Here is a 19,960-nt window from a genome sequence, read left to right as displayed (position 1 = left end):
CTGTCTTTTTGCTATTGCTTTCTTCGTCCCACCTCCCATCCCCAGGCCTAGCTAACCAAAACCTTTCACAATAAACTGGTTGGGCAAACAGTTGGCTCCTTTCTGAGTCTTAATCTCACGTCGGGTATACGCATATAACGAACCATCTCGCTACCGATAGCTGGAGCGAGACAGACGCCCACCTACAAGAAGGGTCGGATGGAGGATCCGGGGAACTACAGGCCTGTCAGCCTGACCTCGGTATTGAGGAAGCTCGTGGAGCAGATCACCCGGAGCGACATCACAGGGCGTGTGCGGGACAACCAGGGGACCGGGCCTAGCCAGCGCGGGTCCCTTAAAGACAGGTCCTGCTTGACCGACCCGATCTCCTTCTACGACCAGGTGACCCGCCTAGTGGATGAGGCAAAGGCTGTGGATGTCGTCTACCTAGACTTCAGTGAAGCCTTTGATTCTGTCTCCCACGGTATTCTCCCAGAGAAGATGGCAGCCCACGGCTTGGGCAGGCGTACTCTGCCGGGTAAAAACCTGGCTGGACGGCCGGGCCCAGAGAGTGGTGGTGAATGGAGTTCAGTCCAGCTGGCGGTGGTCGCCAGCGGTGTTCCCCAGGGGGCCAGCATTTGAGCCGGTCCTGTTCAATATCTTGGTTGGTGATCTGGACGAGGGGATTGAGCGCACTCTCAGGAAGGTTGCAGATGACACCATGTTGGGAGGAAGGGCTGATCTGCCTGAGGGTAGGAAGGCCCTACGCAGGGATCCGGATAGGCTGGATCGCTTGGCTGAGGCCAATTGTAGGAGCTTCAACGAGACCAAGCGCCAGGTCCCGCACTTTGCTCACAACAACCTCATGCAACGCTATGGGCTCGGGGAAGGGTGGCTGGAAAGCTGCACCGAGGAAACGGTTCTGGGGGCATTAGTCAACAGCCGCCTGAACACGAGCCAGCAGCGTGCCCAGGGGGCCAAGAAGGCCAACGGCATCCTGGCTTGGATCACAAATCGTGCAGTCAGCAGGACTAGGGAGGTGATCATCCCTCTGTACTCGGCCCGGGTGAGGCCGCACCTCGAGTACTGCGTTCAGTTTTGGGCCCCTCACTACAAGAAAGACGTTGAGGCTCCGGAGCGTGTCCAGAGGAGGAGGGCAACCAAGATGGTGAAGGGACTGGAGCACAAGACCTATGGGTAGCGGCTGAGGGAGCTGGGATTGTTTTGTCTGGAGAAGGGGAGGCTCAGGGCAGAGAGAGAGACCTTATCGCCTCTTTACAACTACCCGAAAGGTGGTTGTAGCGAGGTGAGGGTTGGCCGCTTCTCCCAGGTAACTAGCGGTGGGACAAGAGGTAACGGCCGTCAGCTGCGCCGGGGGGGAGCTTCAGGTTGGATATTAGGAAAAACGTAACAAGTTGTTTCATTCCGCTTCTTCAAACGGTTTAATTCAGAGTCATTCACAGCTGCGATCGCCAGTCCCGCAAGCGGATCTACTGCTGACAAATGAAGATTCTTTGAGGAACGGCCACACAATAATTTCACTCGGCGAGTTTCAAGTATTCAACTTTTAATGCAAATATCTATTAGCATTTTGACACTCCCCCACTCCAGTCAGCCTTGAATGCAATCGCAATTCAACAAAGACTAAAGCAAAGCCAGAGGCCTAACAAAGCACGAGACGTGATTACACGTTAGAGCCTGACGGTGCCTGTAGTGCCCCTCCTTCCGGTTATGGAACAATGCTACGTTTTTTGGGGTTTTTTTTTTTAATGCTTTGTTTGTATGAAAAATGAAAAATGGAGAAGGGCAGCCGAATATCAAAGACAGCAGAAGCGCGACAATTGCCGTCTCGAGCATCACAAAGTCTTTTCCATTTGGGAAAGTTCCTGTGGGAGAAACTAATTCTCCACGTCGCAAAATCCGCGACTGAAAAGAAAGCGGAAGCGGCGGCAAAGCTTCGAGATGGGTTAAGAACAGGCTGACGAGCACCGGACAGCAATCATGCAGGTAGCGTTTGCTCGGCCTCGGGACAGGGCCATACGACTGATGATATCTGGAAGCTTTCTTCCAACCTTATTCCTCTATAATTCTACGCCTGCAGCTTGTCGATGCTGCTGTTACGCGATAAAACCCACGCCCTTTCATTTGGAAGCTGGGGGAAGACGGCAAGGCCTCAAACACACGGCACATCCTATATTATCTTTGGGAGATGGAGACCCACCGTTTTAACTTGCAGGACCATTTCCATCAGTAAGACACGCGAGACAGAGATGATATCTCCGTGCTCCATCTTTATTGTGCAAATGCTGCGCAAAGCTTTTCATTACCCTCCACAGGCACCCACCAGAACCAATTCTATGTCAACGGAGGCTAGACTGACGGGCGACACGTGAAATCCATTCGGTGGCGATCCGTACGCGTGCAGCAACTCCTGCGGTGCAAACGTCTTCCCCGGGAGGCTGGCCCAACTGACGGCCACCCAGAATACAAAGACGCGTGCGGTAGTCGGAAGGGCCTGAGGGGGGGTATCTCACAGCCATCCGGAATCCATCGGTCAGGCCCAGGTTAGCAGCACACTTCTCGCCAACAATCATCAAACGCCTGTGAAGCTGGAGGGGGAAATAACGTTACGTAACGTAGCGTGCTACAACACACAGAAGAGCGGAGAGGGCAGGAAGCGAAGGAAGGTGAGCAAAGAACCATCCACAGAACGCGGTGAACTAGTTCTTCGCCATTCAAGCGCTGCTCTTCAAATTTCCGCCTTTCTGCAACTGACACATTCTAAGCAAAGTTACAAAGACCGATTATGCACAATGGGGGGAGGGGCAGCTATGGGAACTTGCCATCGTTTTTTTTCCTTCTTTTTCTTTTTTTTTAACCCCCTCCCCACCCCCAGCTAGACAGTGACGGACTACAAATCGGGCACAGTAGCCAGATTTGTCTCGGGGTTCCAGCCCCCCATTATATCTTCGGGCAACGTAAGTCATTCTGGCAGAAAAGAAAAACTCGACGTAGGCTTTGCGAGCCCACACAAAAGCCATCCAACTTGACTTCTATAGCTGAAAATGAAACATCCAGCACCCCTCAGACAGCTTTCCCCTTCCTCGCCTCCGACCTGCTCAAAACCCCAAGCCCTCTTCTCCGCATTTGAGCAAGTACCACTGTCGGGAAACCCTGAAAACAGGCATCGGGCCATACTTCCAAACAGCACTGCATTTTGCACTACAAGCACGCACCCAGAAATGAGCATCGCTTTCTCTCGCTACCCTTAGTCAAAACGCTCAGCTCCGTCACAAGCTAGAGGCAAAAGACTACGGTGTCGGGAAACCCCAAATAGCCTACTGTGCCTCTTTGCAACATCTAGAGGAAACGAGGCCATGGGACAGCGCCTACTAAATTACGTACCACTTACAGGCACCGTTCGGTGTACAGAAAGCTTCCACGGTCTTTACAGGTGCGCCAGAATCTTCTGCTTCGGACAACCTCACAACGGCCTTGTCGCGAGCGGCTAGGAAAAAGCGTAGGAGCTTGCGTTGAAACATCACGGAACACAAGGCACTGGAGGAAGAAGAGTACACGGTTAAAACGGGGTTGGCTCCGGAGAAAGGCAATAGCTTAAGCAGATCGCTATGCCCCACTGAACTCGTACCCCAAACGCAAGACAACACGGCGATTCTTCCTAAGTGATCTTTGAATTGGCAAAGTCCTCTCCCTTCTATCCACAAAACACGTTTTCACAGGCTCCTGCTGCTACGAGCACGGAGCGATTTTAAACCCAAACCAAACCACCTCCATTTGCGCTTATTTCACTCTCTTATTAAGACCCCGCTTAACCACTCAGGCGGCAAACGGTGGCTCACCATCCTTCAATTATGGCCAAATATCGCCTTCCTATCCTACTTTTGACCAAGGCATTTACTAAGAACCTGGGGTTATCCCGACTGAGGCCGGGTTGACTCTCTGTCCTCAAGAACACCGCGTACTCAGGCGAAAGAACGTTCCGGATTAGCGCGGTGAGGCTGGCTCTACGTCAGACACTTCCAAATCGACGCAAAGGTTATCGCCTTGCACACGGGAATACCACCGACCTGTAGGAAACGGTCAACTAATTCTAATGGAACTAGCACGACTAGCAGCGCCAAAGGGCTGATAGATATCGCGCGCGGCAAGCGCCCGCGACTGCCACCAAGCGCTTCAGCGTCACACGCCCGCCTCTACACACGCGCGCACACCACACGGGGGCGCTGGGAAGCTAGGCGAGCCAGGCGGCACCAGCAAGCCAGTACGCGCCACGGCAGCCCCGTGGCACCGAAGGAGCGCCGGGTTTTAGAGGAGGCGCGGCAGTAGCGAGCATCAGCGGCCAGAAAGGCCCGTCCGCCCGCCCGGCGGCAACGTCGCCGCTCGCCCCGCCGCACTCGCCGGCACCGCAACGGGCGCTCGTTCCAGAGGGCGGGCGGGCGAGCGCGCTAGGGTGGGGGAGGGGTGGGAAGGGGGGGCAAGGGAAGAATCGCACAACGCACGGCAACGCCGCGGCTACCTCCTCGTCCACAACGGCTCCTCCTCTTCTCGCGGATAACGTTGGCGGAGAACTCCTGGCGGCCGACTTTTCCGAAGAGAGCGGCGCCACTGCGCCGGGCGGCCGGCGACCTAACCATCCCGCCGGCCATGACGGCGCGCGCTCGCTACAACACTCCCTCAGCCGCGAACCTCCCCCTCTCGGCTCGGCTCGGCTCGGCTCGGCCCGGCCCGGCCCTCGGCGGCGCTCATTGGGCCGACGGAGCGCCGCCGGCCGTTCGAGCGCCTCGGTTGGCTGTCTCGCGTGCCCTTTACGCTTGTCCCCGCCCTGTTGGCGGCTCCGCTCCCGTCGGCCCGGTGCTTATCGGGGCTCAGGGACTTTGCGCGCGCCTCCGGGCGCGCGGGGATGCGACGTGGGGGAGCGGGAGGGCGCCTCCGCGAAGGGAAGCTGTGCCCTGTAAGTGCGGCGCCCCTGCGGCGGCCAAACGAGGCCTGCAGAACAGGCCCCGGGTATTAGGGATTGCCCTTATCGGCTCCTCCTCAAACGCGCTGGGGGCTTTTTGGTGCCGATCCCTCCCGTCGAATGACCGCGTATTGGCCGGGCAGGCCAGGAGTGTGCCATCTTCGCAAGAAGGGACAGGCAACTCGGGAAGAGTGCAAGGATGTTGCTAGAATACGCAGGGAGAAAATTAGACGGGCAAAAGCCCAGCGAGACCTTAATGTGGCCACCGTTGCTCGAGACGATTAAAACATTGTTTTTATGAACATATTAATAGCAAGAGGAGGGCCAAGGAGAATCTCCCTGCTTTATTCGATGCGGTGGGGAACGTCACCACCAAGGAGGAGGAAAAGGCTGAAGTTCTCAATGCCCTCTTCACTTCTGTCTTTAACAGTCAGACCAGCTATCCTCAGGGTACTCAGCCCCCTGAGCTGGAAGATGGGGCCGCGGAGCGGAATAAACGCCCCTCAATTCCCAGTGCCTTCTTTACTTCTGTCTGTTCTGACTGTTGCACCTGTGCTGGACGTGCCCTTACGATGAGCAAGCCAAGGAGAGCCAGACAGTATATATACGTATGGAGTCTGCCGAAACTTTGTGCGCGCTATTCCCTTGTTGTGTTTTCCTTCCGCCTGTGATCGACCGAGAAAGAGAACCTGCACCCCCCACCCCCGCTGCCAACCAGACTCATGAAACATTGTGACACTGCGGTGGTAACAATCTCTGCGTTCCTGTAACAAATCCTCGCTTTTCTTTTCTGTCTTTTTGCTATTGCTTTCTTCGTCCCACCTCCCATCCCCAGGCCTAGCTAACCAAAACCTTTCACAATAAACTGGTTGGGCAAACAGTTGGCTCCTTTCTGAGTCTTAATCTCACGTCGGGTATACGCATATAACGAACCATCTCGCTACCGATAGCTGGAGCGAGACAGACGCCCACCTACAAGAAGGGTCGGATGGAGGATCCGGGGAACTACAGGCCTGTCAGCCTGACCTCGGTATTGAGGAAGCTCGTGGAGCAGATCACCCGGAGCGACATCACAGGGCGTGTGCGGGACAACCAGGGGACCGGGCCTAGCCAGCGCGGGTCCCTTAAAGACAGGTCCTGCTTGACCGACCCGATCTCCTTCTACGACCAGGTGACCCGCCTAGTGGATGAGGCAAAGGCTGTGGATGTCGTCTACCTAGACTTCAGTGAAGCCTTTGATTCTGTCTCCCACGGTATTCTCCCAGAGAAGATGGCAGCCCACGGCTTGGGCAGGCGTACTCTGCCGGGTAAAAACCTGGCTGGACGGCCGGGCCCAGAGAGTGGTGGTGAATGGAGTTCAGTCCAGCTGGTGGTGGTCGCCAGCGGTGTTCCCCAGGGGGCCAGCATTTGAGCCGGTCCTGTTCAATATCTTGGTTGGTGATCTGGACGAGGGGATTGAGCGCACTCTCAGGAAGGTTGCAGATGACACCATGTTGGGAGGAAGGGCTGATCTGCCTGAGGGTAGGAAGGCCCTACGCAGGGATCCGGATAGGCTGGATCGCTTGGCTGAGGCCAATTGTAGGAGCTTCAACGAGACCAAGCGCCAGGTCCCGCACTTTGCTCACAACAACCTCATGCAACGCTATGGGCTCGGGGAAGGGTGGCTGGAAAGCTGCACCGAGGAAACGGTTCTGGGGGCATTAGTCAACAGCCGCCTGAACACGAGCCAGCAGCGTGCCCAGGGGGCCAAGAAGGCCAACGGCATCCTGGCTTGGATCACAAATCGTGCAGTCAGCAGGACTAGGGAGGTGATCATCCCTCTGTACTCGGCCCGGGTGAGGCCGCACCTCGAGTACTGCGTTCAGTTTTGGGCCCCTCACTACAAGAAAGACGTTGAGGCTCCGGAGCGTGTCCAGAGGAGGAGGGCAACCAAGCTGGTGAAGGGACTGGAGCACAAGACCTATGGGTAGCGGCTGAGGGAGCTGGGATTGTTTTGTCTGGAGAAGGGGAGGCTCAGGGCAGAGAGAGAGACCTTATCGCCTCTTTACAACTACCCGAAAGGTGGTTGTAGCGAGGTGAGGGTTGGCCGCTTCTCCCAGGTAACTAGCGGTGGGACAAGAGGTAACGGCCGTCAGCTGCGCCGGGGGGGAGCTTCAGGTTGGATATTAGGAAAAACGTAACAAGTTGTTTCATTCCGCTTCTTCAAACGGTTTAATTCAGAGTCATTCACAGCTGCGATCGCCAGTCCCGCAAGCGGATCTACTGCTGACAAATCAAGATTCTTTGAGGAACGGCCACACAATAATTTCACTCGGCGAGTTTCAAGTATTCAACTTTTAATGCAAATATCTATTAGCATTTTGACACTCCCCCACTCCAGTCAGCCTTGAATGCAATCGCAATTCAACAAAGACTAAAGCAAAGCCAGAGGCCTAACAAAGCACGAGACGTGATTACACGTTAGAGCCTGACGGTGCCTGTAGTGCCCCTCCTTCCGGTTATGGAACAATGCTACGTTTTTTGGAGTTTTTTTTTTTAATGCTTTGTTTGTATGAAAAATGAAAAATGGAGAAGGGCAGCCGAATATCAAAGACAGCAGAAGCGCGACAATTGCCGTCTCGAGCATCACAAAGTCTTTTCCATTTGGGAAAGTTCCTGTGGGAGAAACTAATTCTCCACGTCGCAAAATCCGCGACTGAAAAGAAAGCGGAAGCGGCGGCAAAGCTTCGAGATGGGTTAAGAACAGGCTGACGAGCACCGGACAGCAATCATGCAGGTAGCGTTTGCTCGGCCTCGGGACAGGGCCGTACGACTGATGATATCTGGAAGCTTTCTTCCAACCTTATTCCTTTATAATTCTACGCCTGCCGCTTGTCGATGCTGCTGTTACGCGATAAAACCCACGCCCTTTCATTTGGAAGCTGGGGGAAGACGGCAAGGCCTCAAACACACGGCACATCCTATATTATCTTTGGGAGACGGAGACCCACCGTTTTAACTTGCAGGACCATTTCCATCAGTAAGACACGCGAGACAGAGATGATATCTCCGTGCTCCATCTTTATTGTGCAAATGCTGCGCAAAGCTTTTCATTACCCTCCACAGGCACCCACCAGAACCAATTCTATATCAACGGAGGCTAGACTGACGGGCGACACGTGAAATCCATTCGGTGGCGATCCGTACGCGTGCAGCAACTCCTGCGGTGCAAACGTCTTCCCCGGGAGGCTGGCCCAACTGACGGCCACCCAGAATACAGAGACGCGTGCGGTAGTCGGAAGGGCCTGAGGGGGGGTATCTCACAGCCATCCGGAATCCATCGGTCAGGCCCAGGTTAGCAGCACACTTCTCGCCAACAATCATCAAACGCCTGTGAAGCTGGAGGGGGAAATAACGTTACGTAACGTAGCGTGCTACAACACAAAGAAGAGCGGAGAGGGCAGGAAGCGAAGGAAGGCGAGCAAAGAACCATCCACAGAACACGGTGAACTAGTTCTTCGCCATTCAAGCGCTGCTCTTCAAATTACCGCCTTTCTGCAACTGACACATTCCAAGCAAAGTTACAAAGACGGATTATGCACAATGGGGGGAGGGGCAGCTATGGGAACTTGCCATCGTTTTTTTTCCTTCTTTTTTTTTTTTTTAACCCCCTCCCCACCCCCAGCTAGACAGTGACGGACTACAAATCGGGCACAGTAGCCAGATTTGTCTCGGGGTTCCAGCCCCCCATTATATCTTCGGGCAACGTAAGTCATTCTGGCAGAAAAGAAAAACTCGACGTAGGCTTTGCGAGCCCACGCAAAAGCCATCCAACTTGACTTCTATAGCTGAAAATGAAACATCCAGCACCCCTCAGACAGCTTTCCCCTTCCTCGCCTCCGACCTGCTCAAAACCCCAAGCCCTCTTCTCCGCATTTGAGCAAGTACCACTGTCGGGAAACCCTGAAAACAGGCATCGGGCCATACTTCCAAACAGCACTGCATTTTGCACTACAAGCACGCACCCAGAAATGAGCATCGCTTTCTCTCGCTACCCTTAGTCAAAACGCTCAGCTCCGTCACAAGCTAGAGGCAAAAGACTACGGTGTCGGGAAACCCCAAATAGCCTACTGTGCCTCTTTGCAACATCAAGAGGAAACGAGGCCACGGGACAGCGCCTACTAAATTACGTACCACTTACAGGCACCGTTCGGTGTACAGAAAGCTTCCACGGTCTTTACAGGTGCGCCAGAATCTTCTGCTTCAGACAACCTCACAACGGCCTTGTCGCGAGCGGCTAGGAAAAAGCGTAGGAGCTTGCGTTGAAACATCACGGAACACAAGGCACTGGAGGAAGAAGAGTACACGGTTAAAACGGGGTTGGCTCCGGAGAAAGGCAATAGCTTAAGCAGATCGCTATGCCCCACTGAACTCGTACCCCAAACGCAAGACAACACGGCGATTCTTCCTAAGTGATCTTTGAATTGGCAAAGTCCTCTCCCTTCTATCCACAAAACACGTTTTCACAGGCTCCTGCTGCTACGAGCACGGAGCGATTTTAAACCCAAACCAAACCACCTCCATTTGCGCTTATTTCACTCTCTTATTAAGACCCCGCTTAACCACTCAGGCGGCAAACGGTGGCTCACCATCCTTCAGTTATGGCCAAATATCGCCTTCCTATCCTACTTTTGACCAAGGCATTTACTAAGAACCTGGGGTTATCCCGACTGAGGCCGGGTTGACTCTCTGTCCTCAAGAACACCGCGTACTCAGGCGAAAGAACGTTCCGGATTAGCGCGGTGAGGCTGGCTCTACGTCAGACACTTCCAAATCGACGCAAAGGTTATCGCCTTGCACACGGGAATACCACCGACCTGTAGGAAACGGTCAACTAATTCTAATGGAACTAGCACGACTAGCAGCGCCAAAGGGCTGATAGATATCGCGCGCGGCAAGCGCCCGCGACTGCCACCAAGCGCTTCAGCGTCACACGCCCGCCTCTACACACGCGCGCACACCACACGGGGGCGCTGGGAAGCTAGGCGAGCCAGGCGGCACCAGCAAGCCAGTACGCGCCACGGCAGCCCCGTGGCACCGAAGGAGCGCCGGGTTTTAGAGGAGGCGCGGCAGTAGCGAGCATCAGCGGCCAGAAAGGCCCGTCCGCCCGCCCGGCGGCAACGTCGCCGCTCGCCCCGCCGCACTCGCCGGCACCGCAACGGGCGCTCGTTCCAGAGGGCGGGCGGGCGAGCGCGCTAGGGTGGGGGAGGGGTGGGAAGGGGGGGCAAGGGAAGAATCGCACAACGCACGGCAACGCCGCGGCTACCTCCTCGTCCACAACGGCTCCTCCTCTTCTCGCGGATAACGTTGGCGGAGAACTCCTGGCGGCCGACTTTTCCGAAGAGAGCGGCGCCACTGCGCCGGGCGGCCGGCGACCTAACCATCCCGCCGGCCATGACGGCGCGCGCTCGCTACAACACTCCCTCAGCCGCGAACCTCCCCCTCTCGGCTCGGCTCGGCTCGGCTCGGCCCGGCCCGGCCCTCGGCGGCGCTCATTGGGCCGACGGAGCGCCGCCGGCCGTTCGAGCGCCTCGGTTGGCTGTCTCGCGTGCCCTTTACGCTTGTCCCCGCCCTGTTGGCGGCTCCGCTCCCGTCGGCCCGGTGCTTATCGGGGCTCAGGGACTTTGCGCGCGCCTCCGGGCGCGCGGGGATGCGACGTGGGGGAGCGGGAGGGCGCCTCCGCGAAGGGAAGCTGTGCCCTGTAAGTGCGGCGCCCCTGCGGCGGCCAAACGAGGCCTGCAGAACAGGCCCCGGGTATTAGGGATTGCCCTTATCGGCTCCTCCTCAAACGCGCTGGGGGCTTTTTGGTGCCGATCCCTCCCGTCGAATGACCGCGTATTGGCCGGGCAGGCCAGGAGTGTGCCATCTTCGCAAGAAGGGACAGGCAACTCGGGAAGAGTGCAAGGATGTTGCTAGAATACGCAGGGAGAAAATTAGACGGGCAAAAGCCCAGCGAGACCTTAATGTGGCCACCGTTGCTCGAGACGATTAAAACATTGTTTTTATGAACATATTAATAGCAAGAGGAGGGCCAAGGAGAATCTCCCTGCTTTATTCGATGCGGTGGGGAACGTCACCACCGAGGAGGAGGAAAAGGCTGAAGTTCTCAATGCCCTCTTCACTTCTGTCTTTAACAGTCAGACCAGCTATCCTCAGGGTACTCAGCCCCCTGAGCTGGAAGATGGGGCCGCGGAGCGGAATAAACGCCCCTCAATTCCCAGTGCCTTCTTTACTTCTGTCTGTTCTGACTGTTGCACCTGTGCTGGACGTGCCCTTACGATGAGCAAGCCAAGGAGAGCCAGACAGTATATATACGTATGGAGTCTGCCGAAACTTTGTGCGCGCTATTCCCTTGTTGTGTTTTCCTTCCGCCTGTGATCGACCGAGAAAGAGAACCTGCACCCTCCACCCCCGCTGCCAACCAGACTCATGAAACATTGTGACACTGCGGTGGTAACAATCTCTGCGTTCCTGTAACAAATCCTCGCTTTTCTTTTCTGTCTTTTTGCTATTGCTTTCTTCGTCCCACCTCCCATCCCCAGGCCTAGCTAACCAAAACCTTTCACAATAAACTGGTTGGGCAAACAGTTGGCTCCTTTCTGAGTCTTAATCTCACATCGGGTATACGCATATAACGAACCATCTCGCTACCGATAGCTGGAGCGAGACAGACGCCCACCTACAAGAAGGGTCGGATGGAGGATCCGGGGAACTACAGGCCTGTCAGCCTGACCTCGGTATTGAGGAAGCTCGTGGAGCAGATCACCCGGAGCGACATCACAGGGCGTGTGCGGGACAACCAGGGGACCGGGCCTAGCCAGCGCGGGTCCCTTAAAGACAGGTCCTGCTTGACCGACCCGATCTCCTTCTACGACCAGGTGACCCGCCTAGTGGATGAGGCAAAGGCTGTGGATGTCGTCTACCTAGACTTCAGTGAAGCCTTTGATTCTGTCTCCCACGGTATTCTCCCAGAGAAGATGGCAGCCCACGGCTTGGGCAGGCGTACTCTGCCGGGTAAAAACCTGGCTGGACGGCCGGGCCCAGAGAGTGGTGGTGAATGGAGTTCAGTCCAGCTGGTGGTGGTCGCCAGCGGTGTTCCCCAGGGGGCCAGCATTTGAGCCGGTCCTGTTCAATATCTTGGTTGGTGATCTGGACGAGGGGATTGAGCGCACTCTCAGGAAGGTTGCAGATGACACCATGTTGGGAGGAAGGGCTGATCTGCCTGAGGGTAGGAAGGCCCTACGCAGGGATCCGGATAGGCTGGATCGCTTGGCTGAGGCCAATTGTAGGAGCTTCAACGAGACCAAGCGCCAGGTCCCGCACTTTGCTCACAACAACCTCATGCAACGCTATGGGCTCGGGGAAGGGTGGCTGGAAAGCTGCACCGAGGAAACGGTTCTGGGGGCATTAGTCAACAGCCGCCTGAACACGAGCCAGCAGCGTGCCCAGGGGGCCAAGAAGGCCAACGGCATCCTGGCTTGGATCACAAATCGTGCAGTCAGCAGGACTAGGGAGGTGATCATCCCTCTGTACTCGGCCCGGGTGAGGCCGCACCTCGAGTACTGCGTTCAGTTTTGGGCCCCTCACTACAAGAAAGACGTTGAGGCTCCGGAGCGTGTCCAGAGGAGGAGGGCAACCAAGCTGGTGAAGGGACTGGAGCACAAGACCTATGGGTAGCGGCTGAGGGAGCTGGGATTGTTTTGTCTGGAGAAGGGGAGGCTCAGGGCAGAGAGAGAGACCTTATCGCCTCTTTACAACTACCCGAAAGGTGGTTGTAGCGAGGTGAGGGTTGGCCGCTTCTCCCAGGTAACTAGCGGTGGGACAAGAGGTAACGGCCGTCAGCTGCGCCGGGGGGGAGCTTCAGGTTGGATATTAGGAAAAACGTAACAAGTTGTTTCATTCCGCTTCTTCAAACGGTTTAATTCAGAGTCATTCACAGCTGCGATCGCCAGTCCCGCAAGCGGATCTACTGCTGACAAATCAAGATTCTTTGAGGAACGGCCACACAATAATTTCACTCGGCGAGTTTCAAGTATTCAACTTTTAATGCAAATATCTATTAGCATTTTGACACTCCCCCACTCCAGTCAGCCTTGAATGCAATCGCAATTCAACAAAGACTAAAGCAAAGCCAGAGGCCTAACAAAGCACGAGACGTGATTACACGTTAGAGCCTGACGGTGCCTGTAGTGCCCCTCCTTCCGGTTATGGAACAATGCTACGTTTTTTGGGGTTTTTTTTTTTAATGCTTTGTTTGTATGAAAAATGAAAAATGGAGAAGGGCAGCCGAATATCAAAGACAGCAGAAGCGCGACAATTGCCGTCTCGAGCATCACAAAGTCTTTTCCATTTGGGAAAGTTCCTGTGGGAGAAACTAATTCTCCACGTCGCAAAATCCGCGACTGAAAAGAAAGCGGAAGCGGCGGCAAAGCTTCGAGATGGGTTAAGAACAGGCTGACGAGCACCGGACAGCAATCATGCAGGTAGCGTTTGCTCGGCCTCGGGACAGGGCCGTACGACTGATGATATCTGGAAGCTTTCTTCCAACCTTATTCCTTTATAATTCTACGCCTGCCGCTTGTCGATGCTGCTGTTACGCGATAAAACCCACGCCCTTTCATTTGGAAGCTGGGGGAAGACGGCAAGGCCTCAAACACACGGCACATCCTATATTATCTTTGGGAGACGGAGACCCACCGTTTTAACTTGCAGGACCATTTCCATCAGTAAGACACGCGAGACAGAGATGATATCTCCGTGCTCCATCTTTATTGTGCAAATGCTGCGCAAAGCTTTTCATTACCCTCCACAGGCACCCACCAGAACCAATTCTATATCAACGGAGGCTAGACTGACGGGCGACACGTGAAATCCATTCGGTGGCGATCCGTACGCGTGCAGCAACTCCTGCGGTGCAAACGTCTTCCCCGGGAGGCTGGCCCAACTGACGGCCACCCAGAATACAGAGACGCGTGCGGTAGTCGGAAGGGCCTGAGGGGGGGTATCTCACAGCCATCCGGAATCCATCGGTCAGGCCCAGGTTAGCAGCACACTTCTCGCCAACAATCATCAAACGCCTGTGAAGCTGGAGGGGGAAATAACGTTACGTAACGTAGCGTGCTACAACACAAAGAAGAGCGGAGAGGGCAGGAAGCGAAGGAAGGCGACCAAAGAACCATCCACAGAACACGGTGAACTAGTTCTTCGCCATTCAAGCGCTGCTCTTCAAATTACCGCCTTTCTGCAACTGACACATTCCAAGCAAAGTTACAAAGACGGATTATGCACAATGGGGGGAGGGGCAGCTATGGGAACTTGCCATCGTTTTTTTTCCTTCTTTTTTTTTTTTTTAACCCCCTCCCCACCCCCAGCTAGACAGTGACGGACTACAAATCGGGCACAGTAGCCAGATTTGTCTCGGGGTTCCAGCCCCCCATTATATCTTCGGGCAACGTAAGTCATTCTGGCAGAAAAGAAAAACTCGACGTAGGCTTTGCGAGCCCACGCAAAAGCCATCCAACTTGACTTCTATAGCTGAAAATGAAACATCCAGCACCCCTCAGACAGCTTTCCCCTTCCTCGCCTCCGACCTGCTCAAAACCCCAAGCCCTCTTCTCCGCATTTGAGCAAGTACCACTGTCGGGAAACCCTGAAAACAGGCATCGGGCCATACTTCCAAACAGCACTGCATTTTGCACTACAAGCACGCACCCAGAAATGAGCATCGCTTTCTCTCGCTACCCTTAGTCAAAACGCTCAGCTCCGTCACAAGCTAGAGGCAAAAGACTACGGTGTCGGGAAACCCCAAATAGCCTACTGTGCCTCTTTGCAACATCAAGAGGAAACGAGGCCACGGGACAGCGCCTACTAAATTACGTACCACTTACAGGCACCGTTCGGTGTACAGAAAGCTTCCACGGTCTTTACAGGTGCGCCAGAATCTTCTGCTTCGGACAACCTCACAACGGCCTTGTCGCGAGCGGCTAGGAAAAAGCGTAGGAGCTTGCGTTGAAACATCACGGAACACAAGGCACTGGAGGAAGAAGAGTACACGGTTAAAACGGGGTTGGCTCCGGAGAAAGGCAATAGCTTAAGCAGATCGCTATGCCCCACTGAACTCGTACCCCAAACGCAAGACAACACGGCGATTCTTCCTAAGTGATCTTTGAATTGGCAAAGTCCTCTCCCTTCTATCCACAAAACACGTTTTCACAGGCTCCTGCTGCTACGAGCACGGAGCGATTTTAAACCCAAACCAAACCACCTCCATTTGCGCTTATTTCACTCTCTTATTAAGACCCCGCTTAACCACTCAGGCGGCAAACGGTGGCTCACCATCCTTCAGTTATGGCCAAATATCGCCTTCCTATCCTACTTTTGACCAAGGCATTTACTAAGAACCTGGGGTTATCCCGACTGAGGCCGGGTTGACTCTCTGTCCTCAAGAACACCGCGTACTCAGGCGAAAGAACGTTCCGGATTAGCGCGGTGAGGCTGGCTCTACGTCAGACACTTCCAAATCGACGCAAAGGTTATCGCCTTGCACACGGGAATACCACCGACCTGTAGGAAACGGTCAACTAATTCTAATGGAACTAGCACGACTAGCAGCGCCAAAGGGCTGATAGATATCGCGCGCGGCAAGCGCCCGCGACTGCCACCAAGCGCTTCAGCGTCACACGCCCGCCTCTACACACGCGCGCACACCACACGGGGGCGCTGGGAAGCTAGGCGAGCCAGGCGGCACCAGCAAGCCAGTACGCGCCACGGCAGCCCCGTGGCACCGAAGGAGCGCCGGGTTTTAGAGGAGGCGCGGCAGTAGCGAGCATCAGCGGCCAGAAAGGCCCGTCCGCCCGCCCGGCGGCAACGTCGCCGCTCGCCCCGCCGCACTCGCCGGCACCGCAACGGGCGCTCGTTCCAGAGGGCGGGCGGGCGAGCGCGCTAGGGTGGGGGAGGGGTGGGAAGGGGGGGCAAGGGAAGAATCGCACAACGCACGGCAACGCCGCGGCTACCTCCTCGTCCACAACGGCTCCTCCTCTTCTCGCGGATAACGTTGGCGGAGAACTCCTGGCGGCCGACTTTTCCGAAGAGAGCGGCGCCACTGCGCCGGGCGGCCGGCGACCTAACCATCCCGCCGGCCATGACGGCGCGCGCTCGCTACAACACTCCCTCAGCCGCGAACCTCCCCCTCTCGGCTCGGCTCGGCTCGGCTCGGCCCGGCCCGGCCCTCGGCGGCGCTCATTGGGCCGACGGAGCGCCGCCGGCCGTTCGAGCGCCTCGGTTGGCTGTCTCGCGTGCCCTTTACGCTTGTCCCCGCCCTGTTGGCGGCTCCGCTCCCGTCGGCCCGGTGCTTATCGGGGCTCAGGGACTTTGCGCGCGCCTCCGGGCGCGCGGGGATGCGACGTGGGGGAGCGGGAGGGCGCCTCCGCGAAGGGAAGCTGTGCCCTGTAAGTGCGGCGCCCCTGCGGCGGCCAAACGAGGCCTGCAGAACAGGCCCCGGGTATTAGGGATTGCCCTTATCGGCTCCTCCTCAAACGCGCTGGGGGCTTTTTGGTGCCGATCCCTCCCGTCGAATGACCGCGTATTGGCCGGGCAGGCCAGGAGTGTGCCATCTTCGCAAGAAGGGACAGGCAACTCGGGAAGAGTGCAAGGATGTTGCTAGAATACGCAGGGAGAAAATTAGACGGGCAAAAGCCCAGCGAGACCTTAATGTGGCCACCGTTGCTCGAGACGATTAAAACATTGTTTTTATGAACATATTAATAGCAAGAGGAGGGCCAAGGAGAATCTCCCTGCTTTATTCGATGCGGTGGGGAACGTCACCACCAAGGAGGAGGAAAAGGCTGAAGTTCTCAATGCCCTCTTCACTTCTGTCTTTAACAGTCAGACCAGCTATCCTCAGGGTACTCAGCCCCCTGAGCTGGAAGATGGGGCCGCGGAGCGGAATAAACGCCCCTCAATTCCCAGTGCCTTCTTTACTTCTGTCTGTTCTGACTGTTGCACCTGTGCTGGACGTGCCCTTACCATGAGCAAGCCAAGGAGAGCCAGACAGTATATATACGTATGGAGTCTGCCGAAACTTTGTGCGCGCTATTCCCTTGTTGTGTTTTCCTTCCGCCTGTGATCGACCGAGAAAGAGAACCTGCACCCCCCACCCCCGCTGCCAACCAGACTCATGAAACATTGTGACACTGCGGTGGTAACAATCTCTGCGTTCCTGTAACAAATCCTCGCTTTTCTTTTCTGTCTTTTTGCTATTGCTTTCTTCGTCCCACCTCCCATCCCCAGGCCTAGCTAACCAAAACCTTTCACAATAAACTGGTTGGGCAAACAGTTGGCTCCTTTCTGAGTCTTAATCTCACGTCGGGTATACGCATATAACGAACCATCTCGCTACCGATAGCTGGAGCGAGACAGACGCCCACCTACAAGAAGGGTCGGATGGAGGATCCGGGGAACTACAGGCCTGTCAGCCTGACCTCGGTATTGAGGAAGCTCGTGGAGCAGATCACCCGGAGCGACATCACAGGGCGTGTGCGGGACAACCAGGGGACCGGGCCTAGCCAGCGCGGGTCCCTTAAAGACAGGTCCTGCTTGACCGACCCGATCTCCTTCTACGACCAGGTGACCCGCCTAGTGGATGAGGCAAAGGCTGTGGATGTCGTCTACCTAGACTTCAGTGAAGCCTTTGATTCTGTCTCCCACGGTATTCTCCCAGAGAAGATGGCAGCCCACGGCTTGGGCAGGCGTACTCTGCCGGGTAAAAACCTGGCTGGACGGCCGGGCCCAGAGAGTGGTGGTGAATGGAGTTCAGTCCAGCTGGCGGTGGTCGCCAGCGGTGTTCCCCAGGGGGCCAGCATTTGAGCCGGTCCTGTTCAATATCTTGGTTGGTGATCTGGACGAGGGGATTGAGCGCACTCTCAGGAAGGTTGCAGATGACACCATGTTGGGAGGAAGGGCTGATCTGCCTGAGGGTAGGAAGGCCCTACGCAGGGATCCGGATAGGCTGGATCGCTTGGCTGAGGCCAATTGTAGGAGCTTCAACGAGACCAAGCGCCAGGTCCCGCACTTTGCTCACAACAACCTCATGCAACGCTATGGGCTCGGGGAAGGGTGGCTGGAAAGCTGCACCGAGGAAACGGTTCTGGGGGCATTAGTCAACAGCCGCCTGAACACGAGCCAGCAGCGTGCCCAGGGGGCCAAGAAGGCCAACGGCATCCTGGCTTGGATCACAAATCGTGCAGTCAGCAGGACTAGGGAGGTGATCATCCCTCTGTACTCGGCCCGGGTGAGGCCGCACCTCGAGTACTGCGTTCAGTTTTGGGCCCCTCACTACAAGAAAGACGTTGAGGCTCCGGAGCGTGTCCAGAGGAGGAGGGCAACCAAGCTGGTGAAGGGACTGGAGCACAAGACCTATGGGTAGCGGCTGAGGGAGCTGGGATTGTTTTGTCTGGAGAAGGGGAGGCTCAGGGCAGAGAGAGAGACCTTATCGCCTCTTTACAACTACCCGAAAGGTGGTTGTAGCGAGGTGAGGGTTGGCCGCTTCTCCCAGGTAACTAGCGGTGGGACAAGAGGTAACGGCCGTCAGCTGCGCCGGGGGGGAGCTTCAGGTTGGATATTAGGAAAAACGTAACAAGTTGTTTCATTCCGCTTCTTCAAACGGTTTAATTCAGAGTCATTCACAGCTGCGATCGCCAGTCCCGCAAGCGGATCTACTGCTGACAAATCAAGATTCTTTGAGGAACGGCCACACAATAATTTCACTCGGCGAGTTTCAAGTATTCAACTTTTAATGCAAATATCTATTAGCATTTTGACACTCCCCCACTCCAGTCAGCCTTGAATGCAATCGCAATTCAACAAAGACTAAAGCAAAGCCAGAGGCCTAACAAAGCACGAGACGTGATTACACGTTAGAGCCTGACGGTGCCTGTAGTGCCCCTCCTTCCGGTTATGGAACAATGCTACGTTTTTTGGGTTTTTTTTTTTTAATGCTTTGTTTGTATGAAAAATGAAAAATGGAGAAGGGCAGCCGAATATCAAAGACAGCAGAAGCGCGACAATTGCCGTCTCGAGCATCACAAAGTCTTTTCCATTTGGGAAAGTTCCTGTGGGAGAAACTAATTCTCCACGTCGCAAAATCCGCGACTGAAAAGAAAGCGGAAGCGGCGGCAAAGCTTCGAGATGGGTTAAGAACAGGCTGACGAGCACCGGACAGCAATCATGCAGGTAGCGTTTGCTCGGCCTCGGGACAGGGCCGTACGACTGATGATATCTGGAAGCTTTCTTCCAACCTTATTCCTCTATAATTCTACGCCTGCCGCTTGTCGATGCTGCTGTTACGCGATAAAACCCACGCCCTTTCATTTGGAAGCTGGGGGAAGACGGCAAGGCCTCAAACACACGGCACATCCTATATTATCTTTGGGAGACGGAGACCCACCGTTTTAACTTGCAGGACCATTTCCATCAGTAAGACACGCGAGACAGAGATGATATCTCCGTGCTCCATCTTTATTGTGCAAATGCTGCGCAAAGCTTTTCATTACCCTCCACAGGCACCCACCAGAACCAATTCTATGTCAACGGAGGCTAGACTGACGGGCGACACGTGAAATCCATTCAGTGGCGATCCGTACGCGTGCAGCAACTCCTGCGGTGCAAACGTCTTCCCCGGGAGGCTGGCCCAACTGACGGCCACCCAGAATACAGAGACGCGTGCGGTAGTCGGAAGGGCCTGAGGGGGGGTATCTCACAGCCATCCGGAATCCATCGGTCAGGCCCAGGTTAGCAGCACACTTCTCGCCAACAATCATCAAACGCCTGTGAAGCTGGAGGGGGAAATAACGTTACGTAACGTAGCGTGCTACAACACAAAGAAGAGCGGAGAGGGCAGGAAGCGAAGGAAGGTGAGCAAAGAACCATCCACAGAACACGGTGAACTAGTTCTTCGCCATTCAAGCG

At 55.5% G+C, this 19,960-nt stretch overlaps 1 protein-coding gene across 1 annotated transcript; it reads right to left on the bottom strand.

The window, feature by feature from the left end:
- Positions 1-1,392: 1,392 nt before the first annotated feature.
- LOC125687580 (adenosine 5'-monophosphoramidase HINT1-like) lies at positions 1,393-4,646 on the bottom strand. The gene is given in 4 exon segments (XM_048932777.1): positions 1,393-2,588; positions 3,432-3,537; positions 4,517-4,545; positions 4,548-4,646. Coding segments are annotated over 4 exon segments (483 nt in total). The 3' UTR covers positions 1,393-2,339.
- Positions 4,647-19,960: the final 15,314 nt, after the last annotated feature.

The sequence above is a fragment of the Lagopus muta genome (genome assembly GCF_023343835.1).
Source record: "Lagopus muta isolate bLagMut1 chromosome W unlocalized genomic scaffold, bLagMut1 primary SUPER_W_unloc_1, whole genome shotgun sequence".
In the NCBI taxonomy this organism is placed as follows: Eukaryota; Metazoa; Chordata; class Aves; order Galliformes; family Phasianidae; genus Lagopus; species Lagopus muta.
The sequence above is the reverse complement of the archived record's forward strand: the minus strand, read 5'-3'. Positions and strand labels throughout refer to the sequence as shown.